The sequence below is a fragment of the Quercus lobata genome, chromosome 11 (genome assembly GCF_001633185.2).
Source record: "Quercus lobata isolate SW786 chromosome 11, ValleyOak3.0 Primary Assembly, whole genome shotgun sequence".
NCBI classification, from domain to species: Eukaryota; Viridiplantae; Streptophyta; class Magnoliopsida; order Fagales; family Fagaceae; genus Quercus; species Quercus lobata.
Genome location: NC_044914.1, coordinates 6,984,682 through 7,011,688, shown reverse-complemented (window position 1 = coordinate 7,011,688; position 27,007 = coordinate 6,984,682). Strand labels below are relative to the sequence as shown.

At 36.2% G+C, this 27,007-nt stretch overlaps 2 protein-coding genes across 5 annotated transcripts; one reads left to right on the top strand and one right to left on the bottom strand.

Annotated features, from left to right (window-relative positions):
- Positions 1–7,151: 7,151 nt before the first annotated feature.
- On the bottom strand, positions 7,152–25,060 carry LOC115967833 (chloroplast envelope membrane protein). 4 transcript variants are annotated; one of them, XM_031086983.1, is made up of 8 exons: positions 24,833–25,060; positions 23,962–24,743; positions 21,602–21,687; positions 21,055–21,228; positions 19,976–20,090; positions 12,311–12,408; positions 11,733–11,868; positions 7,165–7,617 (listed from the first exon to the last, which is right to left on the bottom strand). In XM_031086983.1, the coding sequence occupies exons 2-8, from the start codon at positions 24,559–24,561 to the stop codon at positions 7,549–7,551; spliced, it is 1,278 nt and encodes a 425-aa protein (XP_030942843.1). In that variant the 5' UTR covers positions 24,562–24,743; positions 24,833–25,060; the 3' UTR covers positions 7,165–7,548. The 4 variants fall into 4 exon arrangements, with proteins under 4 accessions (XP_030942844.1, XP_030942843.1, XP_030942842.1 ...); XM_031086982.1 differs by having other exon boundaries at positions 23,962–24,654; XM_031086984.1 differs by having other exon boundaries at positions 7,152–7,617; positions 11,805–11,868; positions 23,962–25,060.
- Positions 12,417–14,442, top strand: LOC115967834. Its single transcript, XM_031086985.1, has 2 exons — positions 12,417–14,335; positions 14,368–14,442. Exons 1-2 carry the CDS (start codon positions 13,430–13,432, stop codon positions 14,374–14,376), a joined length of 915 nt encoding a protein of 304 aa, XP_030942845.1. The 5' UTR covers positions 12,417–13,429; the 3' UTR covers positions 14,377–14,442.
- Positions 25,061–27,007: the final 1,947 nt, after the last annotated feature.

Sequence of the window (27,007 nt, the reverse complement as noted above, 5' to 3'; positions counted from 1 at the left end):
GGCCTTGAGAGAGAGCCTAAAATCAGATCTTTATTCATTTATATATATATATATATTTATATAAATGTCTCCCACTTGAGACCTATTAACCTAAATAAATGTTTCTAACAAGATCATTTCTAAGATTCTAATTAATAGGTTGTCGATGGAGCCTAATTACCCCTTTTTAGAATACTTTTGTTCAAGGTGGAATGATAACTAATAATGTTATTCTTGCCCATGAGCTATTTAAGTTCTTGACAAAGAAAAAAAAAAAAAAGAGATAAATGGGGATTTGGACTCTCAAATTAGATATGAGAAAAATCCTACGATAGAGTTAACTAGAATTTCTTTGAGGTAATGTTGCTTTACTATGTAAATGACTTAGAGATCAAAAAATCCGTATCTCATCTCATTACCTACACCAGTTATATAAAAAGTTAATGGACAGCCTTTTCATTTGATACCTGATATCAAAATAAATTTTAGAACTTAATTACATGAGTTGTAAAAAGATAGGCTCCATGTATTAAAACGTTAGACCAAAGGATAGAAATGTATGGCCATAAAGTCATAAACCGTCTAAGCATTTTATGCTACATTGAATTGAGTAGTAATGGGACACAAGAAAATCTGTCAAAAGACCATTTTTACATTAATATGGAATTAATAGCTTTGTGAAAATGAAAAAAAATAGTGATAGATGAATAGTGATTATAATAAATTTTTTTTTAGAGATAATTATAACATGCTGCTAATCCTGCAACTCGAATTCTTTCTCCCTTAAACCCTTAAACACTTTATGCATAGGGAGGTGCCAATTCAGTTACAAGGCACTTGGCATAATCATTTTCTCTTTTTAAAAAAATGATATGTGTCATAGTAGAAGTGATTATAGAGTATTTTTTTTTTCTTAAAAAAAAAAAGAAATTTTAGTTAACTTTAGTGCAAAAGTCCACCTTGTATCCCCTGTTATTAGATTAAAACTTACACCTAATGTTGAAAGGAGCTTTAAATATAGACAATAGAGTTTAGGGTAAAGTGTAGTGCATCATGTTGGTCACAAAGAATTAATTTTGTAATAGAAAATTAATAGAGTTGGTAAACCAAAAAAAAAATTGTGATGTGACCAAAAATATGACTCAACAGGAGCATAGCAACAATAATTGTTACGATTTTTCTTTTATATATATATATATATATATATATGAACTTTTGGTCTTAGGTTTCACAGGAAAACTTTTGTCATGGTGGAACCATTACCTAACAGAAGAATCAAAGGAAGAGATCAAAAGTGCAGTCTAGAACGATGAAGACGGATGACCAATCTTTGATGAAATCATAGGTCGAGGTGTCCTAGATGGAGTAAACACCTTAATTTATACCATTACAAGACATTTCATAGGAACCCTTAGCAACATTACAACCAGGATACATGACTAGTTAAGTAACTTTAGGTGTCCTACCCTTAGTGACTATAGGTGGTACGAAGATGTCTTTACCACTAGAGACATGCATAGAAACGATTGTAATATATATATATATATATATATATATATATATATAGATTTGATGTTGTTGTTGTTTTTTGCTGTTGTTATTTAAAAATGTGGTTCAAAAGCATTTAAAAGACCTCGTTGTTGTGGACCTTGATCGGCTGACACCTTCTCTTTCCGTCGGATGTTATTGGCCCATCAATATTTTAGTCATTAATGCTATGGAGCTACTCTGTCCCTGCTTGTGTTGACAGATTGTCATCCTCCAATTATTACTGCTAATTAGATCAAAGCAATGCGATGGAGGTAGAAAATTATCAATCCCATCCCCTACACTCTCTCACACAATAAATGGCCACAAACAAAAAGAAAATACAATCTGGCTTTAGAAACCAAACCCTCCTGGACAGGAAACTTATGTGCATGCTCACTTGTTAACATTTAATTACCAAAAAATTTAAAAAAAGTAAAAGAAGAAAAAAGACCTTCATAATATGGCATATGCTTCGAACAAGAGAAGGAGTGACACATATATAAGAATCTTGGAATTAATAGGTGAAAATAGCTAAATACCATGTTTTGGCAAAATTTGTGACAAACTAACATTGTTTTGGAAATATCTAGGAATCTACCACTTTTTTAGTACTCGAGTTTCACAAAATCAAGTTCTAAATAGTACTCGAGTTCGATGAATTTGAATTCCTAGGTGAGTCGCCAACGTAGCACTGCTGACCTAGAATTTGAGGAATTAAAAAAACAATGTGGTACTCGATATTGTGGAAATCGAATACTTCTTTATAGTACTCTAGCTTAACAAAGTCGAGTACCTTGTTTTTCTTTTTTCTTTTTTCTACTTTTTGTTTCATACAAAACTTTTACTTATTTCATCTTCAACTACTTGTGATCGTTGTGTCCACCATGTTGGGTGCATCATAGCACCGTGGGTCCAACCCACACTTGATAAAACACCTCATTAAAGAGGTGGTTGGACAAGCCACAAAAGTCAGCCTATTTTCTTCTTGGCAAGTGAGTTGCATTTACTGTGATTTGATGTCGAGAGTGTGAAAGGAAGAAAAAAAAGGAAAAGATGAAGAAATAAAAGGGGAGGCCATTCAGCCAATGAGCAAGAAGTGAAGTCCCATAGAAAGTGAGGACTTAGTGTAGTCATGTCATGGCTTCTAACAGTGATGAATTGAAAGGTCCTATCCATATGTGTCTTTGGTGATCTCTGATTATGAACATCAGATAAAATTACCAACTCTTATCATTTTTTTGTGCAGCACTTTTACAACAATATACTCAATGAGAACTCTGCCATCCGGTCCTTTGTTTAGGTGTTATCCAGGGTAAGAGCCATTTTGCATCTTATTGACTTCCTAACATCTCATGGGCACCTTTAGTGAATAGTTACTGCCATACTACTTTGTGCTTAACTAATTGCAACTCTAGTTACTTGCACATGAACTTTTTCAAGTCTAGACACTATACTTAGTTTGGTGGACACAACGATCACAAGCAGTTGAAGATGAAATAAGTAAAAGTTTTGTACAAATCAAAAAGTAGAAAAAAAAAACACAAAGTACTCGACTTTGTTAAGCTCAAGTACTATAAAGAAGTACTCGATTTCCATTATATCAAGTACCATATTACTTTTTTACTTACACAAATTCCAGGTCAACAATGCCACGCTAGCGACTCACCTAGGAACTCGAGTACTATTTATAACTCGATTTTGTGAAACTCGAGTACTAAAAAAGTGGTAGATTACTAAATATTTCCGAAACAGTGCTAATTTGCCACAAATTTTGCCAAAATGTGATATTTGGCTATTTTTGCCTGGAATAATATATGTGTACCTTTGGTTGATAAGAGCTTCTCAACTTCATAGCATGCATTAAAGAGCTCCTCCGATAGATATATTCTTGATTTTTTTTTTTGAGGTACAAAGCTCCTATCAAAGCTGATCCTTTATGTTGAGGTACATAGACAGTATCTTTAGATCTCTTTTCGATTTTTAAGATGATTACTATGGGGAGTTTATACATGAGATAATTTGTCAAAGTGAAGACTGCTTCTCCCTTTACTCATGATATTATTTGTGGCTACAGTAGATGCAGCCTTTCCACTAAAAATATTTGGAATTTTCAAATTAGCAACTCGATGGAATGAGGATCCTAAGTTGGGATGCTCCCTAATTATCTCAACTTATCGCAGATCCACGCGATGCTTGTGAATATATAATTTTATAATTGGGGTATAATATATAATTTGTTCTCTAAATTTTGAGGAAAATAATTTGTTCTCTCTAAAAATTAAACAGTTTCTAAAATGATTTTCTATCTCTCTATCTCTACAAATATATCATTTTATTATTTTGGACATGTTTGATTGATATTATTCCTTTGTGAGGTGATCCATATTTTTCTAAATTATGTTATGATGTGTGTGTATATATATAGATGGGTGTGTACCACATTGGTTAGTTAGTGTGTGAGTCTTCGGTTTATAAGCCTTGCTAGTACTTACAAATGTTAGGCCCTTTTGTAAGTCTTGTCTTCCCACTCCCTCATTTTCCATTTTTAGTCTTCTGTCTATATTATCTCAAAAAAAAAAAAAAAATTACACTTTTTTGCTACCATTGATTTTTATAAGATCCAATGGTAAGAAAAATTCCCTTCTCTTTTTGGCGTCACCTCTACCACAACTCCATCTTCTTCGCCATAAAACCAGCTAGGTTTATGATGAGGCTAAAGAACTAAACGTATTAAACCAGTTGGGTTTTAGATGAAGACCCACCCTCACAAAATACTAGCTATAGGTATTGATTGTCTCTTCATGGTTAAAGATTGAAAAGGAAGTATTGATTTTGTTTGCCCTTGAATCAAATAGTACACAGAGAAAGAAAACTGGATCAATAATTTATTAAGTTATAGTCTCCTTTATTAAACTCTCACCAATATCTTTATGTATATGAACACAAACCAAGCTTGAAATGGTGATATCGTCAAGTTTTATCTCTAACAATTACTTCTTTGTTGTAAACTTTGGACACCAATTTTGCCACATGGTAACAGTCCCTACTCATTTTAAGGTTCTTTACTATTCTAATTGATAGCTGCATATGTATTACAAAGTGATAATGGGTTTAGACCAAGGACCAAGCCTTTCTTGCCACCGTCGGGTTTGACCGAGACCCACCATCATTTGTTACTGTTGTTTAAACAACAGTTTTCAGTGTTTAAATAACGTTACACATATTTTCACACACTTTTTTACCCACACCTATTTCCACAAAACAACAACATTACTAGAAATCTCTTACCAAATGGGCTCTTAAGAACTAAAAACCACCTCCACAAAATTTTGTTTTTGAGAAAAACAACCTCCACAAACTTAGTTGGTTTAGTATGTTTTGTTCCTTTGCTGTTTTTGTGGCCCACGCAATAAGGTGGAGCCGTGGAAGAGATGAATTAGAGAGAGAAGGTGCATAATATTTATAAAAAAAATGAATAATAAAGTGATATACATTCTTTCTTAAAAAAAAAAAAAGGTGATGTACATTAATTGTAGGGGCAGTTATGTAATTAAATTTTAATATATTAATGACGTGAAAAATAGTGTCTTTCTCACCATTAGATCTTATAAGAATCAAAGGCTATAAAAATGTATAACTTGAACCTATTATATATATATATATATATATACACTAGTCGCTAACCCATGTGATGCATGAGATAGTTAAATTTAAAATCACATATATTTAAAAAAAACAAATAGAGAGTCTTATATGAAAAAACTATTAATTAAAAGTTAATAGAAAAATTATTTTATAATTTAAAATAGTTTCCCATAGATATTGTATAGGTATCAACCAAGTAGGATGCATATTCTACTTTTGTTTTATTATTTATCCAAAAAAAGAAAAAGAAATTGATAGGATATGAACAAATAAATTGGAGTAGAATTTGAATAGTTTCCCATAAGTATTGTATAGGTATCAACAAAATAGGATGCATATTTTAAATAAATAAATAAATAAACAAAACTGTCTTCTAACTCTCACATGCACCAATGCTACACCACCACCATATGTATAGAGGTTATTACACACCATTGTTTAGTTTCTTATTAATGTGAATTGCCACTTTTAATATGAATAATGCACCTCGCTCCATATTATTCTACTAATCAATCTGAGATTCCAAAATCAAGTAAGGAACATCTAAACCATTCCCATATGGACTATACTTCTCTTTTTTCTTTTTCTTTTTTTTTCTTTTTTTTAATACCTATGGACTATATCACAACATTAATATAAAATTGATTATTGACGATAGGAAATTTGTGGTTTTGATGGTCAAGGATAACCTCTTCTTCTTCTTCTTGTTATTGATGAATTTTTTAAATTTGTTTATAGAGTGGTTTTTCCAAGATCATATGAGGGTTCTGTATATAACATATATAGTAGTACAAATTTCACCAATGTTAGAAAACATTTGATTGATGAAATTGTTAATTATTAAATCAAAATTATGATTAAATCTAATGTTTTAATCGTAAAAACAAATTTTTACAATTAAAATTTTCATGTGTAGATTTTTCATATTAATAAACTCACTCACAAGTCACAACAATAACAATATTATAAAGTAGTAATCATAGAGAGTTAGAGCATGAAAGATGACAACATGTCCTTACCTCTACATTTACTCTGAGCAACTCCATGGATACAAAGTTATAAAGTGGTCTCATGAAGTCCCGTACCTTTTTTGCAAAATTTTCAATTTGTTGTGTGTGTTTTCTTTGTGAAAATTTGAGTGAGTATGAAGGGTTTCAACCTTAGCAGGGGTTTATATTTGTTGAAATTTTTGTTATAAAATTTTAGTTGAAGTAGAATTTTCAAGTTCTTAAAACATATATTTAATAGAGTTTTACTTAAACTAAACTATTGTAACACTTGATAAGATAATTACACGTTGAAGAGAAATAATAAATATATAAGATACAAAACCTAAAATAAAAAGAATCTAAAATAAAATGGTGGTGATGCGAAAAATTGTGGGAGTTTCAGAGGTTTCGGTTATTTATATATATATATATATTGATTATGGCTAAATTGCAAACTAAACTCCTAAAGTTAGGGGTATTTATATTTTACACCCTGAAGTTTCAGAATATAGATTTTCTCCCTAAAGTTTAGGGATGTTTGGATTTTACACCCTAACGTTTAAGAATTTGGATATTACCCTCTAAAGTTTGAGGGTGTTTGAATTTTATACCCCTAAATTTAGAAACTTTATAGTGTAAAATCCAAATACCCCCAAATTTTAGAAAGTAAAATCCAAACATCTCCAAACTTTAGTTGATAAAATCCAAATTTTAAAACGTTAAAAGTGTAAAATCCAAATACCCCTAAGGCTTCAGTTAGTGTGGAAAGATCAATAGGTCTAGTGACAACATTTTTTTGGAGTTGCTTATATAACCTATTGTGATCATTACATAGAAAAAGTAATGTCAGTGGTGAAACCTATAATAACGTGACTCTTGGAAAGATATGAAAAATCTGGATATTCAATATGCCTCTTTCAAAAAGGTCAAATCCCGGAAATAAAAAGTACACTTTGCAAAGCTAACAAAACAATATTTAAAATAAAAAATAAAAAGATTCCAAGCAACTGAGCAAGGCACCTTGATATAGAATTATGAAGTATAGTTGATAAACAAAATTTTGACCCTTTTTTTTTCCCACAAAATATGTGTAACAACTTATTGTGAATTTCAAGAGAATCATGATCTTTAACTGTATTACAACCATCCACGTTAATCACTGGTGCTTGATTCGAATGAGTACAAGCTCCTATCTTCATATAAAATATTGAACTACATTTGAGCAAGCCTGAGACCTCATTCTAATGTTTTATATACTAACAAAACCAAATACACCTCTCTATAAAAGGAAGATCAAGGAAGAAAATCTCAAGAGGGGAAAAAAATTTTAATGTTGGTGATACACTACCTTTCGCTTGGGAATTTCTCAGATTGTGAGAGAAAATTCCCAAATAAAAAAATTTCACTAGTGACGCTTCATTTCCCGGAATATATTGGCCACCTTAGGGGATAATCTTGGAAGGAATTTAAACAACTGTGTCACAAACAAAAGAAGATAAGAAACAGAACTGATCACAAATAGAAAGAAAGCTACATTATATGAGAGAGCATGGTTATCAATAAACAGACTGCTAAAATGTATGAAGTAGGAACAAACTTCCCTTATAGGTTTTTTCTGATAATTAATTTCCCTTATAGGTTAAATAATAAGGAAAGAATCAATTTCACGAGATGCTTTTCATGAATTTTTTTTTTTAAATGATCCAGAAAATGTAAAATCACATGGCAATGTTTTTATTAATTTATTGCTTTATTTTAGTTTTCTACCAAATAAGACAAGCACATGTAGAAATGCAATAGGAATTAAGCCCACCAGCTATAAATTCATTGAGAAAGGAACCTTAGATTGTTTAATGAAGCTTTATTGGATAAATGGTTGTGGCAGTTTGGAATGGAAAGGGGGGCACTATGGAGGCAGGTAGTAGAACTGAAGTACAACTCCATAGGTGGAGGATGGTGCACCAAGGCTGTTACTGGGCCACATGGGATCAGCCTTTGGATAGATATATAGAAGAAGGGGTGGACAAAGTTTTCTTGCTTCATAAAATTTGAGGTAGGTGATGGAGCTTGAATGAAATTTTGGTTTAATGCCTGGTGTGGTGATGTTATCTTAAAGGAGTCATTCTCTGAGTTGTATCATAGTGCACAAGATAATAAGGAAGCTTCAGTAGCAGATCAGATACAGCTCCACAACGAGTCTGTTCACTGAGAGTTAAACTTTACATGAGCAGTACCAAACTGGGAACTGATGTCACTCTCGTTGTTCTTGGATCTATTTTATTCTACAGAGGTGTGAGGTTGTGGAGAGGATAAATTGTGTTGGAGGCCGTATATTTAGAAGGGTTTCAAGGTTAGATCCTATTACAGAGCATTAGCCCCTACAGCAGTTGATAATTTCCTTGGAAAAGCATTTGGAAGCCTAAGGTCCCAACAAAAGTAGCATTTTTTCTCTGGTTGCTTCTTCAATTAAAATCCAAACAGCGGATAATCTGATAGACCGAAACATTGTGTTCATGAGCTAGGATTGTATGTGCAAGGGGGATGGGGAGATGGTGGTCCACTTGTTGCAACATTGTCCCATTGCCAGGTAGTTGTAGTATATAGTCTTTACCCTTTTGGGGTTCAGTGGGTGATGCTTGGAATGGTTGTCGACTTACTAGCTTGTTAACAAGGCTGTTTTGGGTGACATCGGAACAGTGAGAATTGGAAGGTCACCCCACATTGCTTGATGTGGAGCAACTGAAGTGAAAGAAATGCAAGTAATTTTGAAGGACGTAAGAGGAAAACTCTAGATCTGAAGTTACATCTCCTAAGAACTTTATTCGAATGGTTGCGGCATCAATAATTTTCTCCTTCTCAAACTTATTAAGAGTTTATTGATCATTGTACTTTTAGAGCTTATCTGTGATGTCCATCTAATATACATCCAGTGTACCTGGTGCTATCTAGTTTTTTCTAATAAAACTTATTACTTATAAAAAAGGATTATTTAATGGATAGGCTTATGTAGATGTGTTAAGAGCTTGGGAGAAGGCCAACTACAATTTTTAAGGGGCCAATGTACAACAAAATCAATTAGCACTGACGTGTGTACATTTGTTCCCCTTTAGATCCATCTCTTCAGCTGCCTGACTCTTTTGTATTGAAATTTTTTTGGGCAGGTAAAGACTTAACTGATACAATCAACAAACATGCTTCAAAAAGAAAGCCTTGACAATTAAGAGTGAATGACTAGAGGTAGCCAAAAAATACGCAAATTTCTTGCTAAATGGGAACAATCATAATTTCTCCAACAAGAAATCAAGAATAGACTGTTAGGGTTCACAGATGTGTTGGAGAATCTTAGTGCCAAAACAAATCAAATTAGAGTTGTATAATTAGAATTGTGTTAGGGTTGAGGCTGTTTTAGAAGTTGCTCAAAGATGATGAGGTTATGATTTGTTCAAAGAGGATGGGTAGTTGATCCTATGCTCTTATCTTTTACACCATAGCAAATTTTTGAGAGAAACTTATTTCATTTAAAGGTAGACATCTGAAGCTTCAAAACTGGTTAGATTGACATCAAAGTTCTTTAAATTATCAACTTGAATAGGAATTAATATTGAAAATTTAGCACCTCTGTTGTGTCCCAAGGACGTGGCAGACAAGCAATTCAAATAAGCTATAGCCGAAGATGGCCTCACAATAGTCAGATGTTTCATTTGAATTCAAGTAGTAGTAGTTGTTTGTTTAATTTGAATTCAAGTAGTTGAGTTTAATTTGAATTGTTATCAATAATATCGTCCTACTATCTAGGAGATAAGATTAGAAGATTAGGTTGTTTTTTTATATTAAGAGTTGTTATCTTTTTTTCTCATTTGTATGTGTAATTTGAATTGGTTGCAGCTGGCAACTAAGTTCTGTATTTAAATTGAGTAACACATGAATAATAGGCAAGCAGAAAATCCCTCTTATGTTCAAGAGACTGGTCACCTCGAATCGACTAAACTATCATTTTATTTTTCTAGTTCATAACAACCTCAAAACTTACTTTTTGACCTTTTACCCTCTCAAACAGTCTATAGCCTCAAGACAGGCCAAGAAGTATTATTTCAATAGCAAGACACAAAATATTTTGCTCCAATATTCTACATGATAAAAGAATCAAGTATTCTAACGGTCAAGCACCATGGCCACAGCCAAACGTGTCCATGAAAGGAATGCAAATTTGTTGGGGGAGATAACACCTTGGGAAGACTCCAATTGAATAGTTAATATAACATGTAGGGATGCCACTTAACCCAAAAGGCTTAAGCCCTATGGGTTTGGGCCCAACTATGTTATATTAACCAATCCCTGTTGTCATTTTTATTCAATATGGGACTTTACTCACACGTGTATACCTTATACTAATAACCTCTACACTACGTAAATCAATTACAATACTATTTGAGTTACTCCTCAACACTGATAAATTTGAAACCTAAAGGATAAATGTTAGCCATCCTTGTCAATGACTACCCTTAGCAGAATGAATCACTAAAAATTCTCTCTATGAATTGCAAAACCTTCTATAAAGTATAAACAAAGTCTTAGCCTCTTAGAAACTGTATCAAGAGCTTGACCACGGGCCTTCTCAATCAAAGTTATATCGAACAAATTCGTATGATATTTGAATACTAATTTTAAATTGTCTCCCTGGAAAAAATAAGCCCCCCTTAAAAGCAAGGTTTCTTTAAGACCTATTTAAAAACCCTGCATAGTAGTATAGCATCTTTCTAGAACATTCCAACAATTCTGACTAGTTTTATAATGTCTAGAACTTAAGGCATCTTACATTTATTATATGCAAGCAATGAGAAGGGCACTTTAAAAACTTCACCATGGTGGAAATTGAATTTATTTGGTTCTTCAGAAAGCTTCAGTTAGGCGTGCTTCCTGAAGCTGTTCTTGGGTCTAAGGCTATGCACTCCTACGATTTTAGCTATGAATTCAAGCATAGCCTTTTCCCCCTAGAATCTGGTCATCTCATTAAATATTCTCTATCCATAATGGGCAATGATGTTCTTGTCTCATAATAGAGTTTTCTGGGCAGTATACATTTCCACTGATAAGATTTTATGTAAAGCGAATTTCATAATTTGGTGGTACATTGAGACATTTTTGAGTATGGACATATCCATATTAAAATTATTGGGTTGGATGTGGAACTTAGGCAGAAATTATGGTTGATGATTAGAGGTCATATAATAAACTCACTTCTAGAGTAGCTCAGAGCTTTTAAAACATAAGCTTCCCATAGCATGCACGTGTGCACGCACACACACATGTTTTGTTCAGAACGTTTAAAATATCATGAGTTTGTCATGTTAAACACACATGTGCAGACATACAGACAGATGCACTAAGAGAAAGGAAATGTATTAACTGTTTTGATTGAATGAGAGCTCAGTCCCTTTATAACGCTGTGGAGCATGATGACAAGGAATTAACTATATTATGGGAAGCTAAAGTAACACTTTTGCATGACCAGAATCCTACTCATATATTGATTAATAAAAGGACATGAAAACATAAATTTGTGTTGAAATCATCAAGTCTAGAACGTACCCAAAGTTTCACACACGCATCAATGATAACTGGAACTAGGCAGATAAATATGGTTATAGTAGACTGATCAACCTGAAGGCCATAGTGCTCAACTATTATCTCTAACAAAGTCTGCCATCCAGATTCAGAATGATACCTGGAAGTACATAATGTCATATGTTAGAGTTGAAAAGTTGAGAAGTAGAGTATCAGCGATACAACGTGGGCTAAGTTATAATGAAAAATTGACAAGCAGAATTAAGGAATTCTGCAAAATTACAGGGAAAACCACAATAAAATAAAAAGAAGAAGATTACAGTGAATGCTCACAAGGAAAAGGTTTTAATCTGACTCAGCTAAAACATTTTGATAAAATTAATTCTTTATGCATTGTGCAGCATAAACATATAATTAAAGTCAAAATTTTCAATGGAAATGAATGTCAAGGGAAAGAAGTAATATTATGAACCCCATATACAACATTGTGGATGGCTACCACATTTAATATCATCCCTATAAGTTTTCATTGTACTAATCAAATTTTATTCAATGGAAAAAAAATACTAATGATTACAATTTATGAAGAGCAGATATATTACCCTAAAAAAATATCTGTGATAAGTATAATTAAGAGTGCCTTCCCAGTATCTGAAATATTATTTAATAGTTTGTAACCTGTGAATTTCAGCAAAGCTACCTGCAAAAGTAAGGGACGGAATTAAAGAACTTATGATAGTCACAACTTCATGAACTTTAAATGCAGTTTAAGATATTGTTTCTCAGCTAGACATTTTTAAGCAGAAAAGAGAGAGAAAACATATAGACGTATTGTAATAGCAAAGGGCAATGTCCACTCAACACCCACATTAAGATTGAATCCCACGATGATTGAAGCTAGTTTGAGATAATTACATATTTTTTATGGTTAAAAAATACTTTTATTGGAAAGAGAAGATGGCTGAAAACACAATCAGTGTGCATGGAACTACTTCTAAAGAATTACAATCTAACATTCAAAACATCTGAGAATTCTAAAAAATATGAGGAACGGATGCTACCCAAGGTAGTCATCCAATCATACAAAGACCTTAACAAAGACTGTTTAATAACATACTGAGGGCATTCAAAACTGTCAAAAGTTTTACGGTTCCTCTCTCACCAAATTGTCCACAAAACACACAATGGAATAGCTATTCATATATTTGATCTCCTGTGTTTATGAAGTTTTCCTTGCCAACAATCCAGCAATTGACTTATAGTCTTCAGCATATTAATGCTCAAAGAATAAGCAGAAGAATTCACTCACTTTTCATATATATATAAATATAATATATTCGTGACGGGATTTTATGTTTATAGGAATATGGTGATTTAATGTGACGGTCTTAGAAAAAAAGGGCATTGTGGTTTAAGTACACAAATATCATTAAACATATCTATGAGGGAGTAGTAACTAGTTAAAGAGCTACAGGAAGAATGTCAAGTGAGGGGTCAATTTTAAGTTAGATCTATTTCAGAAAAATTGATCTTTGTGGCCCTTGTTTTTAACTTCTGTACCTTCAAATTGGTGGGCATTTATTATGGTTGTAATCTAGAACCTATAAGAAGAGGCACCCCAAACATTCTGTGGTAGTGTATTTTGAAATAAGAGGATATTTTCTGATTTGTGAAGATTATCGAAATTTCATTGGAAGTAGAAGTCTTTGGAAATCTGGTCAATGGGGGGGGTACGTAGCTTTCACTTTGAGTCTAAATCTTTTCAACTAGTTGTAGAGGAAGGGGGTCGTTTTTTCTTATTAAGGATTTTTGAGAGGGGCAAGTTTGCCATGAGATCAGTTTTCATGAGCAAGAATGCAGCCCATTGGTTAATGTTTTGCATTGAACACCTTGTTGTTGGGAAGAGCTTCAAGCAGTTTTTCACTCTTAGAGAGGGTGACACTGCCTTCACTCTCCAATGGTGTTCCAACTCCTCAGGCCAGTTCTTGCTGTTAACTGAACTCAAAGCTGGTGGGACTAGGAGATCGATTATTATACCGGAAGGCAAAGAAAGATACGGTTGGAGGGTGTTTGGTCTAGAACTAAGGAAATTGTTGTTTCCTTCTCATTATGCAGTGGGTGGAAATGGTCCTCCTAAGTTCATTCCTCAGGTGCGGAAGTATAACATGGAGGACCAAAACTCTAGAACTTTTGCTGAAGTTGTGCAAGGCATTCATGGAAGAACTGAGGTTAGAAAGCAGCTGTCACATTTTGGACCCACAGCCAAAGAGAAGCTAATACAGCTGGGAAAGGAGAAAAAAGGGGAGAATCTGAAACTCTCAGGTGCAAAAATGGGGGAAATTCCAGTGAGCAAGTCTGAAAGGTTGGGGGTGGTGGGAAGGATTTGGAGGGAGCAACGGTTGAGTGAGGTGGCTGAGGTGGGTAAGCAGAAGCTGGCAGATACTAGGTTACATTTCTCAAACTTTTTGAATTCAAAAGCTGATGAAAAGGGGAAGAAGTCTGATTTTAGGAGATCTTGCTGGTCAGGGAGAGGACTTGTCATAGAGGTTGATGGGATAGGGAGGAGACGGGTCTCTTGGGTTAGAAAGAAAGGGGGAGTTTCAAAGATCAGAGGGATGGCACGTGAAGTGGAACGGGAATGCATCACTGATGCTTCTAAGGTCCTTAATTGGGCTCCTCAAGGAACCAAACAGGAAGCTCTTAGGCCAGGTTTGGGCCGTGGAACAAGCCCAGTGATGGGTTCTTTTTGCTCAGGCCCAAGTTTCTTTGATTTGGGTGAGAGCTCTATGGCTGGGGAAGGTAAATCAGCCCAGGTTCTGGCTATTGAGGCTTGCCCCAAGGCTCATCAGCAAGGAGCGTCGGACTGGAGCGCGATGCCTCTGGTGGTGGCCGACGGCCCCTTCGTCGCCGGTTCCAGCTCCGACGACCTCTTGGAGCAACCGGGAAGGGACGCTGGTCTCCCCATTGTCGGGGCTGGGTCCGTTGAGCTTCCGTTGCAGCTGGTGGAGGCCGACGGCCCTTCCTCTGCCGGATTCAGCTTCGACGAGCCTCCGACGACACTGGGAAAGGTCGGCGACCCCTGCACCGCTGGATCCAGCTCCGACGAGCCCTTGGAGCCACCGGGAAGGGACGCTGGCCTCCCCACTGCCGGGACTGGGTTCGTTGAGTCTCCGTTGCAGCTGGTGGAGGCCGACGGCCCTTCCTCTGCCGGATTCAGCTCCGACGAGCTTCCGATGTCACCGGGCAAGTCTGATCCGTCGAGGTCATCGGCAGAAAGGTTTCTATCTGATCTCTTTTTGAGCTTATCAAGGGCTGGGCTGGTGGACTTGAGGGATAACATTGGGGCTGAAGGTGGCTGGGATAGTTGTGTCATCTCCAAGCCGAATGCTGCCCTTGCAATTGTGCAATCCAGCTCAGCGGAGTCTCCCACGAAGGCTTTATGTGCTGTTTCTGAGGTGAGTGACTTGGTGGAGGACGAACTGAACAAATCGGTTATGGGTTTGGGGGGAGAGGATAGTTTACCTATGTTATCTATCACGCCCTTTGGGTTCCCTTTGGTAGCTGAGTTGAATTGGAGTAATGAGGCAGTGGAGAGTGTGAACACGTTGGATATTTCTAGATGGGTGAAGAACAGACTTCCTGGGTTTAGTAAACTGGTGGGGCTGCCTTTGTGCAGGCATGAGAACTTATGTATTGCATTGTTACAAAAGATTGAGAGGGAGACGGAGACTGCCAAAGAGCAGAACAGGAAAGCTACTGCTACAAGAAAAGTTGTCGTTTTTAAGGAGAAAGGGATGAGGGAACTGAGGAATTTGCAATCTTCGGTTAATTATGATGGTAGGCAGCGTGCTGGCTGCTGAGTTTTTGGTCAGTTGGGATTGTATTGTCTTTATGAATTTGAAGATTCTTTCTTGGAATGTTAGGGGTCTGAATGACGGTCGGAAATGTTTGATAGTGAAAAATTTATTGCGTGATTGGAAGTGCGACGTAATCTGCCTTCAAGAAACTAAACTTGCTGGCCTGGACAGACAGTTGGTTGGTAGCTTATGGAGTTGTCCTTTTATGGATTGGGTGGCATTAGATGCTGTCCAGACGGCAGGTGGGGTTTTGTTGATGTGGGATAGGAAGGTCTTAGAGAGGTCGGAGTGTTTGGTGGGTTCTTTCTCTGTGTCTGTTCGGTGGCGTGGGGTGGGGGACGGATTCACTTGGGCGTGTTCGGGGGTTTATGGTCCAATTGACAATAATGAGAGGGGTCTAATGTGGGACGAGTTGGCTGGTGTTCAGCATTATTGGAATGTCCCTTGGTGTTGCATCGGGGATTTTAATATTGTTCGCTTCCCTAGTGAACGGTTGGGTTATTCTCGTCTTACTCCGGTCATGGAAATATTTTCGGAGTTCATTGGGGATCTTAATTTGATTGACTTGCCTCTGGAGGGTGGGAGATATACTTGGTCTAGCGGTTCAAATCAGCCCTCGATGTCTAGGATAGACAGAGTTTTGGTGTCTCATGATTGGGAGGAGCACTTCCCGGATGTGACCCAACGGATTTTACCTCGTCCTGTTTCAGATCATTTCCCAATTCTTGTGGAGGTAGGGGGAATGGCGAGGGGTAAAAGTCCGTTTAGGTTTGAGAATATGTGGCTTAAGTCGGATGGGTTTATTGATAGAGTTCATTCTTGGTGGAATCGTCATTCCTTCTCCGGTACTCCTAGCTTTGTGTTTGCCAAAAAGCTGAAGGCTTTGAAAGAGGATATCATTCAGTGGAACCGGCTGAAGTTTGGTCATGTGGGGCGCAAAAAGTCTCATTTATTAGAGGCTCTGAAATCCTTTGATGCCAAGGAAAGGGAATTTGGCCTCTCTGATGCTGAGGCTTGTGAGAGAGATGTGGTGAGATATGAAGTTAAGAATCTTCTCTCTTTGGAAGAAATCTCATGGAGACAGAAATCAAGGATGTTATGGATTAAGGAAGGAGATAATAATACTAAATTTTTCCATAGGATGGCAAATTCCCGCAGAAGGTATAATAATCTGAGTATTTTGGAGGTGGATGGGGTGATTTATGAGGAGGAATCCGAGGTGGCTGCCCAGGTAGTAAACTTTTATAAAAATTTGTATCAAGAGACGGAGGAGTGGAGGCCTTTTGTGGAAGGTTTGGAGTTTGACCAGATAGATGGGTCAGAGAGGGGTTGGCTTGAAAGGAGGTTTGAGAAGGAGGAAATTATTCTAGCCGTTAACGAGTTGGCCGGAGATAAAGCTCCAGGTCCAGACGGCTTCTCTATGGCCTTTTTCCACCATTGTTGGAGAGTGGTGGAAAGGGATGTCCTAGCAGTTTTTGAGGAGTTCTATCAACATAGTAAGTTTGAGAAATCTTTGAATGCTACCTTCTTAGTTCTTATTCCTAAGAAGAATGATGCTTCCAATATTCGAGATTTCAGGCCTATTAGCTTGGTGGGGAGCTTGTACAAGATCTTGTTTAAGGTTTTGGCGAATCGTTTGAAACTGGTTTTAGATCACCTGATTTCTGAGACTCAGAATAGTTTTGTGGGTGGAAGACAGATTCTTGACTCAGTTCTTATTGCCAATGAGTGTGTTGATAGTCGAGTGAAGAGTAAGATCCCGGGGGTTATTTGTAAGCTAGACATTGAGAAAGCTTACGATCATGTGAATTGGGAGGCTCTTCTAGACCTTCTGAAGAGAATGGGCTTCGGGGAGAAGTGGGTTAGATGGATCCGCACCTGTATTTCGACGGTCCAGTTTTCTATTTTGATTAATGGGGCTCCAGCTGACTTTTTTGGGAGCACGAGGGGTCTGAGACAAGGGGATCCGCTATCTCCAATGTTATTTCTAGTCATGATGGAGGTCTTAAGTAGGATGTTGAAAAGAGTTGAAGGTGCTGGCCTGATTAGGGGTTTCAAGGCTGTTGGTAGACGGGGTGTAGGGGAATATGTCTCGCACCTTCTATTTGCGGATGATACTATTTTGTTTTGTGATGCGGAAGTGGAGCAGATCCTTCATGTGCGGATGCTTCTCCTTTGTTTTCAGGCTGTGACTGGTTTGAAGGTTAATGTCCTAAAGAGTGAGATGGTTCCAGTAGGGGAGGTTAATAATATTTATGCCTTGGCAGAGATTTTGGGTTGCCGGATTGGGTCCTTGCCTATGACCTACCTTGGTATGCCGTTGGGGGCTTCTCATAAGTCCCCTTCTATTTGGAATCCTATTTTGGAGAAGATTAATCGGAGGTTGGCCGGGTGGAAGAGGTTGTATTTGTCAAAAGGTGGAAGATTGACGCTATTCAAGAGTACGCTTTCCAGCCTTCCTACTTACTATTTATCTCTCTTCACCATTCCGTCGCATGTGGCTAATAAAATTGAGAAGATTCAGAGGGACTTCCTGTGGGGGGAGTCGAAGGTTCATTTGGTGGGGTGGTATAAGGTGTGTGCTCCTAAGGTTAATGGTGGCTTGGGTATTAGGAAACTAACTACCTTTAATAAAGCTTTACTTGGGAACTGGTTATGGCGGTTTGGGGTTGAGGAGACTCGTCTTTGGAGGAGGGTTGTAGCTTTGAAGTTTGGGGAAGAGTGGGGGGGTTGGTCTTCCAAGTTGGGTAGGGGTGTTCATGGGTGTGGTTTATGGAGAAGTACCCGAAAAGGTTGGGAGGTTTTTAGCAAGTTTTTCCAGTTTGAGATAGGGGTGGGGGATAGAGTGAAGTTTTGGATAGATCAGTGGTGTGGGGACTCTCCACTCCATCTTTCCTTTCTGGTTGTGTATGGGATTGTTTCTAATAGAGAGGCTTCTGTGGCCTCGTCTCTCGAAAGATTGCGGACCGAGGCTCGTAGAAGTTGGAAGGTTCCTTTTCTTAGGGATCCTAATGATTGGGAGATGGGAGAGGTGGAGGATTTTCTCCATACCTTGGATTCTTGTTTACCTCACTCCGAGCAAGGAGACCGCATGATTTGGAAATTGTCGAAGAAGGGGGATTTCAACATTCGCTCCTTTTATGACAAGCTTCGAAGTCCCTCTCCTTTTACGTTTCCTTGGAAAGGTATTTGGAAGGTTAAGGCCCCTACGCACGTCTCTTTCTTTGTTTGGACTGCTGCTTGGGAGAAGATTCTTACAGGGGACACTTTGCGGCGTAGAGGCTTTGAGCTGGTTGATTGGTGTATTATGTGTCGTTGCAATGGGAAGACGGTGAACCATTTGCTTCTCCATTGTGAAAAAGCTTTTAAGTTGTGGAGCTTGATTTTCAGATCTTTCGGGATTTCTTGGGTCTTGCCTAGATCGGTTGCAGATTTGCTCTTCAGTTGGTGGAACTGGTTTGGAAAGCACTCTTCTAGCATTTGGAATATAGCTCCGTTGTGCCTAATGTGGTGTATTTGGAGGGAGCGGAATTGGCGAACTTTTGAGGACAGGAACAAATCCGATGACCAGTTGCTCGCTTATTTTTGTGGTTCTCTTTTTGATTGGTCTAGGGCTTGGGGACTCACCTCTAGTGATTCTCTCCCTTTGTTCCTTTGTTCTCTCCTTTGTATTTAGTTCTTTGCTGTTTTCTGCTTGTTTTCTTGTTTTCTTTTCTTTTTCTGTTTGTTTCTCTCTCTGTATTGTCTGCTCTGCCTCTGTTTTCATGAGGTAGATTTTTAAATATACTTCTTTATTACTTATCAAAAAAAAATTTCAGAATTTAATGTGTTAGGTTAAGCAGCAAGCCTAAGATTGTGATGCAGCCATGGAAGATTGGTTTGCTGTTACTTTGCAGATTCACCTATTCAAGATTTATTTTATTAGGTCCACATGTGAAATCCAATTGAAGAAGAAGTCACATGGTTTTAATGTTCTAGGTACGAGTCTTTTAGGGTTAAAACAGTTTCTTATTTGGGTTTTTCTTTTATTAGTTATTGTCAATTTTATATTCAGAGGCACATCTGTAATTTCAACAATTCCAGCGAATTAAGAGGATTTTGGTACTTTAGTTGAGTTTAGAATCTTCTAGGAGATCCTATGTATCTTAGGTTTTATTTTCTTTAGGTCAAAGTTAGTTTTTTATTAGTTTTTACGAGTCAAACTAGCTAGGACAACAAAAAGTCTTTAGCCAGTACATTTTAGAAGCCTACCAACCGCTACTCCCAAACCCCACAAAAGCAGGAGCCTTGTTTTTGTTTTATAGCCAGTAGACAGAAGGTTAAATCAATGAATAGTGTTGTCTGCAGTAATTCATAGACAAAGATTTATGCAAGGAAGTGCAATAGGCAAATAGAGTAATGGTAACTTACTTTAGTCTGATTGAAGTATAAAAGAATGAACAATGAGATCCCAAATACCATATCTGACCATATGTTGGCAAATGCTCTACGATTCTCTAACCTCCACTCATCTCTCAACTCTAATCTGTTCAAGCGACAAATAGGAAGCCAATAAGAATAGCATTCACTAAAGAAATTAAAGTTTATAAATCTATTTTCATATGAACAGAACACAAGGAAAGTTTACTGGGGGCAACAGTTGTTTAGAATAACATTTCCAGCTATAAATTGTCTTACAATAACTAAATACACAATTTGTAATTGTTTATGAAGTTTTTATGTAAGAGGGGATAAAGTCATTATTCACAAATTCCTCTAATGATATGTTTCTCAAAGACATGTTTCCATTAGCATTGGCATCATGAGCAAGAAGAATTCTGAATTTGATTTATTCTAAGCTTATTATTTCCAGGTGCTGCTAATTCTGGACATCCTGAAGCCTATGTAGGAAATTAGATATACCATCTAGGTAGGTGATAGAATCTGATGTTTTCTTATGAATCAGTTGTCCCTGTAATCTAACCTTACTCAACTTGATACAATTTCAACAACCAAAATGTTGATGATGTGTGGCTTGAATTGCCACAAATGCTGGTCAAGTCATTGATATAGGCCCACAGCTCTAATGCCAGCTTTTGTATGGTATCTATATGTACCTAGCTTATTGAATACCAGTGCGTGAGAATTCCAAGCTGCTGCAGCCAAGGTTTTCTTGCCATCTACTTTTGTGAGAGAAAACCTAGGTTGTATTTGGGTTTTGTCTTATATTTTTTTTTAGAGATCTTGAGTGCCATTATTGTACACTACCTATTTTCTTACATGAAATTTATCCTCTTCGTCACTTGTTGATGTAGGTAATTTGCCGAACCAAGTAAATTTCTATGTTCTTTGTGTGTGTGTGCTTGTTGATTTATTTTTGTCTTTATTGTATTTTATTTGAATCTTGGGAGTGCTATTGCACAACACAAGACAACAAAAATAAATGAAAAATAAAGATAGTATCACAAATGTGATGTTGCCCAAGGAACACAAAAGTGTGCTAAACTTACGCTCTATGCCGTAACTCCCACCAAACTTCCTCATCAGAAAGAGATGGTGATTTTCCGATCTCCACCTCAAGCCGGTATCTAGCTTTGTCCATCTTTAATTCTTTTACCATTTCAAGCTTTTGATTTCTTCTCACATCAAAAATTTGTGCTGCAAGTGGGACAGTCTTCACATATCTGTTCAAAACATAGGAGTTACTTGATTCATTATTAAGAAATTAAGTTCAAGTACAAATGGCAGAAAAAGAAAATCCACGATTCAATGTGATATACTTACAAATCTTTGACTTAAACTAAAATTTAAACATCCATTACCCTATACAAAATCTAGAATCAGCTGTCATTATAGTAAGTACAGAGGGAAAAAAAGACAACCTTCTACCACAACCAGTAAATCTTTCATGGCTGCATCAATATCCTTTTGTATGTGAGTGTGTTTGTGAGTGTTTGTATTCAAGAAAAGAAGAATTAACCAAAAGAAAATCAATGTTGAAACGCAGAGATTAGGAAAAAGAATATTACTTATCATATTTTGTTTCAAAAAATTTACCTGTCCAAAAAAGGCATGAGAACATAGTCATGTACCAAAAAATCTAGGGCCCAGGGTATAATTATCAACACTGCCAGGAATTTAGCCTGTAACAAGGAAGAATATGGTTTAGGACATCAAGTTATGATTAACAAAAGATTTCAGCAGATTATCCAAATTGTTATGAATGAATTATATATCCTTTTTAATAAGTAGATAACTAAACTAAATTATTTTGCATATTGAATTCTTTTTTAAAATTATTTCTCATATTTTGCATATTGTAATAAATAAAAAATCTAATGCCATATAATTGTCAATAATCAGTTATTCAAATTATTGAACTCTCTCTCTCTCTCTCTCTCTCATATGCACTCTGCAAACCATGCAATACATACACAACAACAAGTTGCTTAATTAAAGCTTTGGGACAGAGATTGTTCCACAATCAGCCTACAACAGCAACAATCTTGAATGATCAGTATTTCATATTTTGGAATGCTTAAATTATTTAATATTCCAACACTTGAAATCAACAAAGAGTACTGGGTTCTTATTAATGTTTGCCCCTTTTGAAGTTGATTGTGTGCACATGCCAAGAATTTTACATCCATTACTGGAACATCCAAAGCATCAGCTACCCAACAGGCATTTGAAATCCATTACTGAAACCTTAATTGAGCAAGTCAAGATTTTATCTCTAAAAAGCAAATTCAAGTTCCCCTTAAATGGCCCGTCCGTGAGAACATAGGTCAACTACGGAAAGAATTTACGGAGTACTATAATCAAGATAGAAACAGAAAAAGAAAGATCATGATAGCTATTCAGTACTTCATACTGCTTTGTTTCTATTCTCCAAGGGGAACTTACAAAGGTTATGAAAATCATTCAATTTTAAGTTTGGAGGGAGGTAAGGTGAGAGAAGTTTATGGTACGATTACTGAAATTATTTGTCCTCTTGGACGTGACATGTCCCAAGAATGAAAAAGGTTGTTATTTCCATTAAATTCATTACTGCTTTCATTTTTTAGATCAAAGGGATCAGTCTCACATTGGGCCTGTGACTTGCCCTACTGCCTTAGAGGCTCAGACAAAAGGAGACTGGTGGAAAATGAAAACGAGTAGCAACCACATATAGTTTGGTAGGAAGCCTTGCGAATTATAAATTTAAGTTGATGCAAACCGCAAAAACCTACAGGAAGACCCTCTTGGATTTTTTTTTTTTTTTTAAGTAAGTATCCTCTTGGAAACCAAGACCAATGTCTTGACATCAAATTTCAAAGTCACAAAGGAGGGTGTTGAGATTGCAGAAGCTTTGATACCATTTTTTTGTGAGTGTACTTGATTATGGTAGGTTTATGTGAAATAGGAATAGAAAAATATAACAAAGTCACACAGAAAATGCAAAGATTACGGGGCATAGTATTAGGCCTACATCCTCAAGTGACACTGAGAAGAAAGTTTCACTAACAAAATAAGGAGATTCAATAGTGACACACAGGGTTCTCATACAACCCAAATCCCAAATTCACCTAAAAGATCCCTATCCCACAAAATCACACAAGAAGAATTGACTTTATGTTGCTGCTTGAACTCTATATTGTGGAACTAATAGGTGATTATATATGAGCACAAAGTCAGCTAACCACTTAAACCAAGCAAGAAAAGGAGTCAGGCTTGTAAACCAACATTCAAGACACGTTTTAACAGGTGGCAAGAAGTTGTGCTACAAATAAAATTCATACAAAAATCTATATTAAGATATAATTCTAGATCTGTATCATGCTCCATTTTGATTGCAACATATATTCTTCTCCAGTAAAAGCAACTTTAATGAGAAAAAGAATTTAGCAAATTAGTGCCAAGATTAAGTGGTAAACTGCATTCCTCCTACCAGCTGACAAATGAAATTTCAATTATTAGTTTTCTGGAGATCCTATCACTTTATATTGGTACAAATTATAGAACTAGGATTGATTTCCTTTTCTTACATCCACTATTTTGCATCATGGTCATTTGATGAATAATAGGCTTTCTTAAAATGTATTATTAGAGTCCAGCCCTTTGACTAAAATCATAATGAGAGAAAAAAAAAAAATTATCATCAAATTGTTAAAAGGCCACTCAAGTGCTTTTATCCTCAGAAATAGTTACCACTACACCAGGACCACATTGCCTTAGTGGGACGTTGTCAATTTGCATCTCAACTACATTTGATATGTGATAATTATCAGCAAGGATGGATTTACTTGAATAGCACTAGAAACCCATAAACAACCCATGCAATGCAAGTTCACAGGGATTAGCACCGTAGACAAACATATTATATAGATTAAACAATCATAAGTATCTACCTAAACAAGTTGCATATATGAACTTACCGAATTCAGTGATGCAAACCGGAAAACTCGGTCTTCATACAACATATCATCATCTTCCTCCCCAATAACCAAATCCCTGACAGACTCAATAAAACCCTTCTCAGGAATCATCTCACTAGGATCAGCCTGCACATCTTCCCTTGAATTCCCAACTCCACTATCCCAATCTTGACTCCATGAGGAATCACTAACATGGTTATTCCCATCCACAAGCCAATCCTCCCACCTCCGACTCTCCTCATTCATCATATCCTCTTGTGCTTCCCTTAACTCTACAATCACCTCGGCCCTCCTCTTCCACTCCTCAAACTTGTCTCCTTGTGACAACTCTTCATCACTAGAGACCTCCAATTGGTCCTCAACCATGTCATCATCCTTCAAACCAAACCAATTGCCGTCTTCATCGAAAAAGAACTTCTGCCACCAAGTCCTTTTCCTCGTATGACGGCTATTATTCTTAGCATTCGGAACAAACCCACTAACCCACCTCCGTTTCCCACCCAATTGAGCAGAAAAACTTGATGAATTGCGACGCAATACTTCTTGGTTAGTAAAGATTAAGTTTTGGCATAACACAATTGAGTTGCTCATTAAGAACATGAATAAAACCCCACATTTTCCAGTTTTCCTCAAAGCAATAAAGCAATCCAAGTTGTGTTCAAAGCAGTCAAGAGACCACCATAACCCTCATTCCTAGAGACACACACAATCAAAAACAACATGTTTCGTTGGTTTCTTGGAGCACTGATACTATGTTGTCATTCATAGTTCAACAAAAGAAACTGAAAAACAACAACAACAACAAAAACAACAAGAAGATTGTCTTTTTATGTAATTCAGGAGAAAAAGAAGAAAACTTTAAATCACATACCAACTCAGCTGAGCAAATGCATGAATACCCAGAAACCCAAAAAAGCAGAAAATGGTGTCTCTTTGAGTTTTTCTTTGGTTGTGAAAGTGAGGATTGAGGAAATGAGAAAATAAAAAAGGGTCAGTATGAAATTGTGTGTTTTGGTGTCTTTGGAGTGTGAAACCCCAAAGAGCTGTTGTAGAATGTGGCTTGTGCTGCAGACTTTGATTAAGAAGAGGGAAGTGGATAACGGTTTTGGGCTAATTGTAATTTAATGGTAGAATTTAAGCTTGCTGATTGCCCACGCTATTTTCTTGTTAAATTACCTGATTGCCCTTCAAGTTTGAGGATTTCTCCTTTTTTTTTTTTTTTTTTCTATTTTTTTTTCAATGAGCTAAGCAGTAAATAACTAATATCTTACTATGTTAAAAAGTCTTAGCCCGATGGATATTTTTCTGATATTTTCAATAGAAAGGCTTATGATTCAAATTCTTTTATTGTAATTATCAAAGGTTTTTGATATTTTCTAGCTTGATGATTTTATTTTATTTTTTTCAAATGAGCCAAAGCAGTAAATATCTTACAAAAACACCCCAAAATAATCTTGCTAAACTTAAAATATTTTACTAACTTATCTTGCTAAACTTAAAATATTTTACTAACTTGTTACAGTGAGTTGCTACTACCAACAGCTTACTGTATCAAGTTACTACAAATAGTAAATTATCTCTCTCTCTCTCTCTCTCTCTCTCTCTCTCTCTCTCTCTCTCTCTCTCTCTCTCTCTCTCTCTCTCTCTCTCTCTCTCAAGTATAGCAAGCTTATTAGATATGACCTCAAGTTAAGAATTTTATTGATTTCAAGATTTATTTTATTAGTAAGTTATACACACATCTAATAAATTGGTGATAAAGCCTTGAATTCAATTTCTAATTTTTTATTCCCCAAAGGAGAAAACCATTAACTTTTAGGTTGAGGATTGTTGGGAAAAAAAAAAGTTTTTAAGTAGCGTTTTTGTAAGTATATATATATATATATATATTTTTTTTTAAGAGTACAAAATATTTTTAACATACACACGCAGAGAGAGGTAATAAGTTCTTAAAGAATATGAAGTATATGAAGTTTTTTGATAAGCATATATAAAGTTGATAACACCATAGCTATTTACAATAAAGTTGTGTTGCAACCTTTACAATAATTAAAAATCGCTTGTATATTACTTCCATTATGTGCTTTATGTGGCCCTTGACTATGTCATAAGACAAAAATAAAAACGTCTGGGAATTGGGAAAGTGGGATGAACTAATGCTATGTGATATGAAGGCGAAGGGGTAGGGAAGACAATCTACCAACATGTCAAAGTTTTGTACTTTCTTCCAAAATTCAAGCTGACTTTGAGAGTTTGAACATGAATAAGAGTGCATGAGATTGTGTGATAGGGAGTTGAGTCATGAGTGTTGCTCTAAGTTGGCTAAGCTCACAAGGGATTAGGGACAAAAAGTGGTAGTGTCACTTGTCGATCATATGAACCATTTCCTATTGTATGTGTAAATTGACTGGATGGTGTAAATGATTGATGCATTTGAGATAGCATGCTATGGACAAGTAAAGAAGACGTTGACATTGCGTTATATGGTATAGCCCAAGCCTAAATATTTCCCCATATTTAAGCATGCTAACTAGACTAACCAGTGTGCTCTCTAGACTCTAGTTAGTCTAGAGTTCCCATCAATTATACACTGTAGGACTTCATTTGTGGAACTCAATATGAGCTCGTTATAAGCTATTCTTGCATTTGACAATCATTGATGGACCTAAAAATATTTAGGCTAAAATGCAAAATTCACATTCTAAATTTCACTAGAATTTATTTCAGTTTTTTAACTTTCATTTCACTCATTTTAGTCATTTAGAGTATGTTTGGTTGGGTGAATTTTAGGGAAGATGGAAAAAAAAAAATGAAAGAAAATGGTTAGAAAATATTTTAGGTGGATGTTTGGTTGGAGAGAGGGGAGGAAAAAAAAATAGTGGGGTCTGGATAATTTTACCCAAACCTACCAAAATTTTTTCTCCCCAAAATGAGAAAAAAAACTAGGTAGAAAGTGCTCATAACTTGAACAAACAAAAATAGCCATGTGCAAAGTGCAGACGGTTTCGTTCTTTGCCGGTTTGCATCTTTCTTTTTTTTCTTTTTC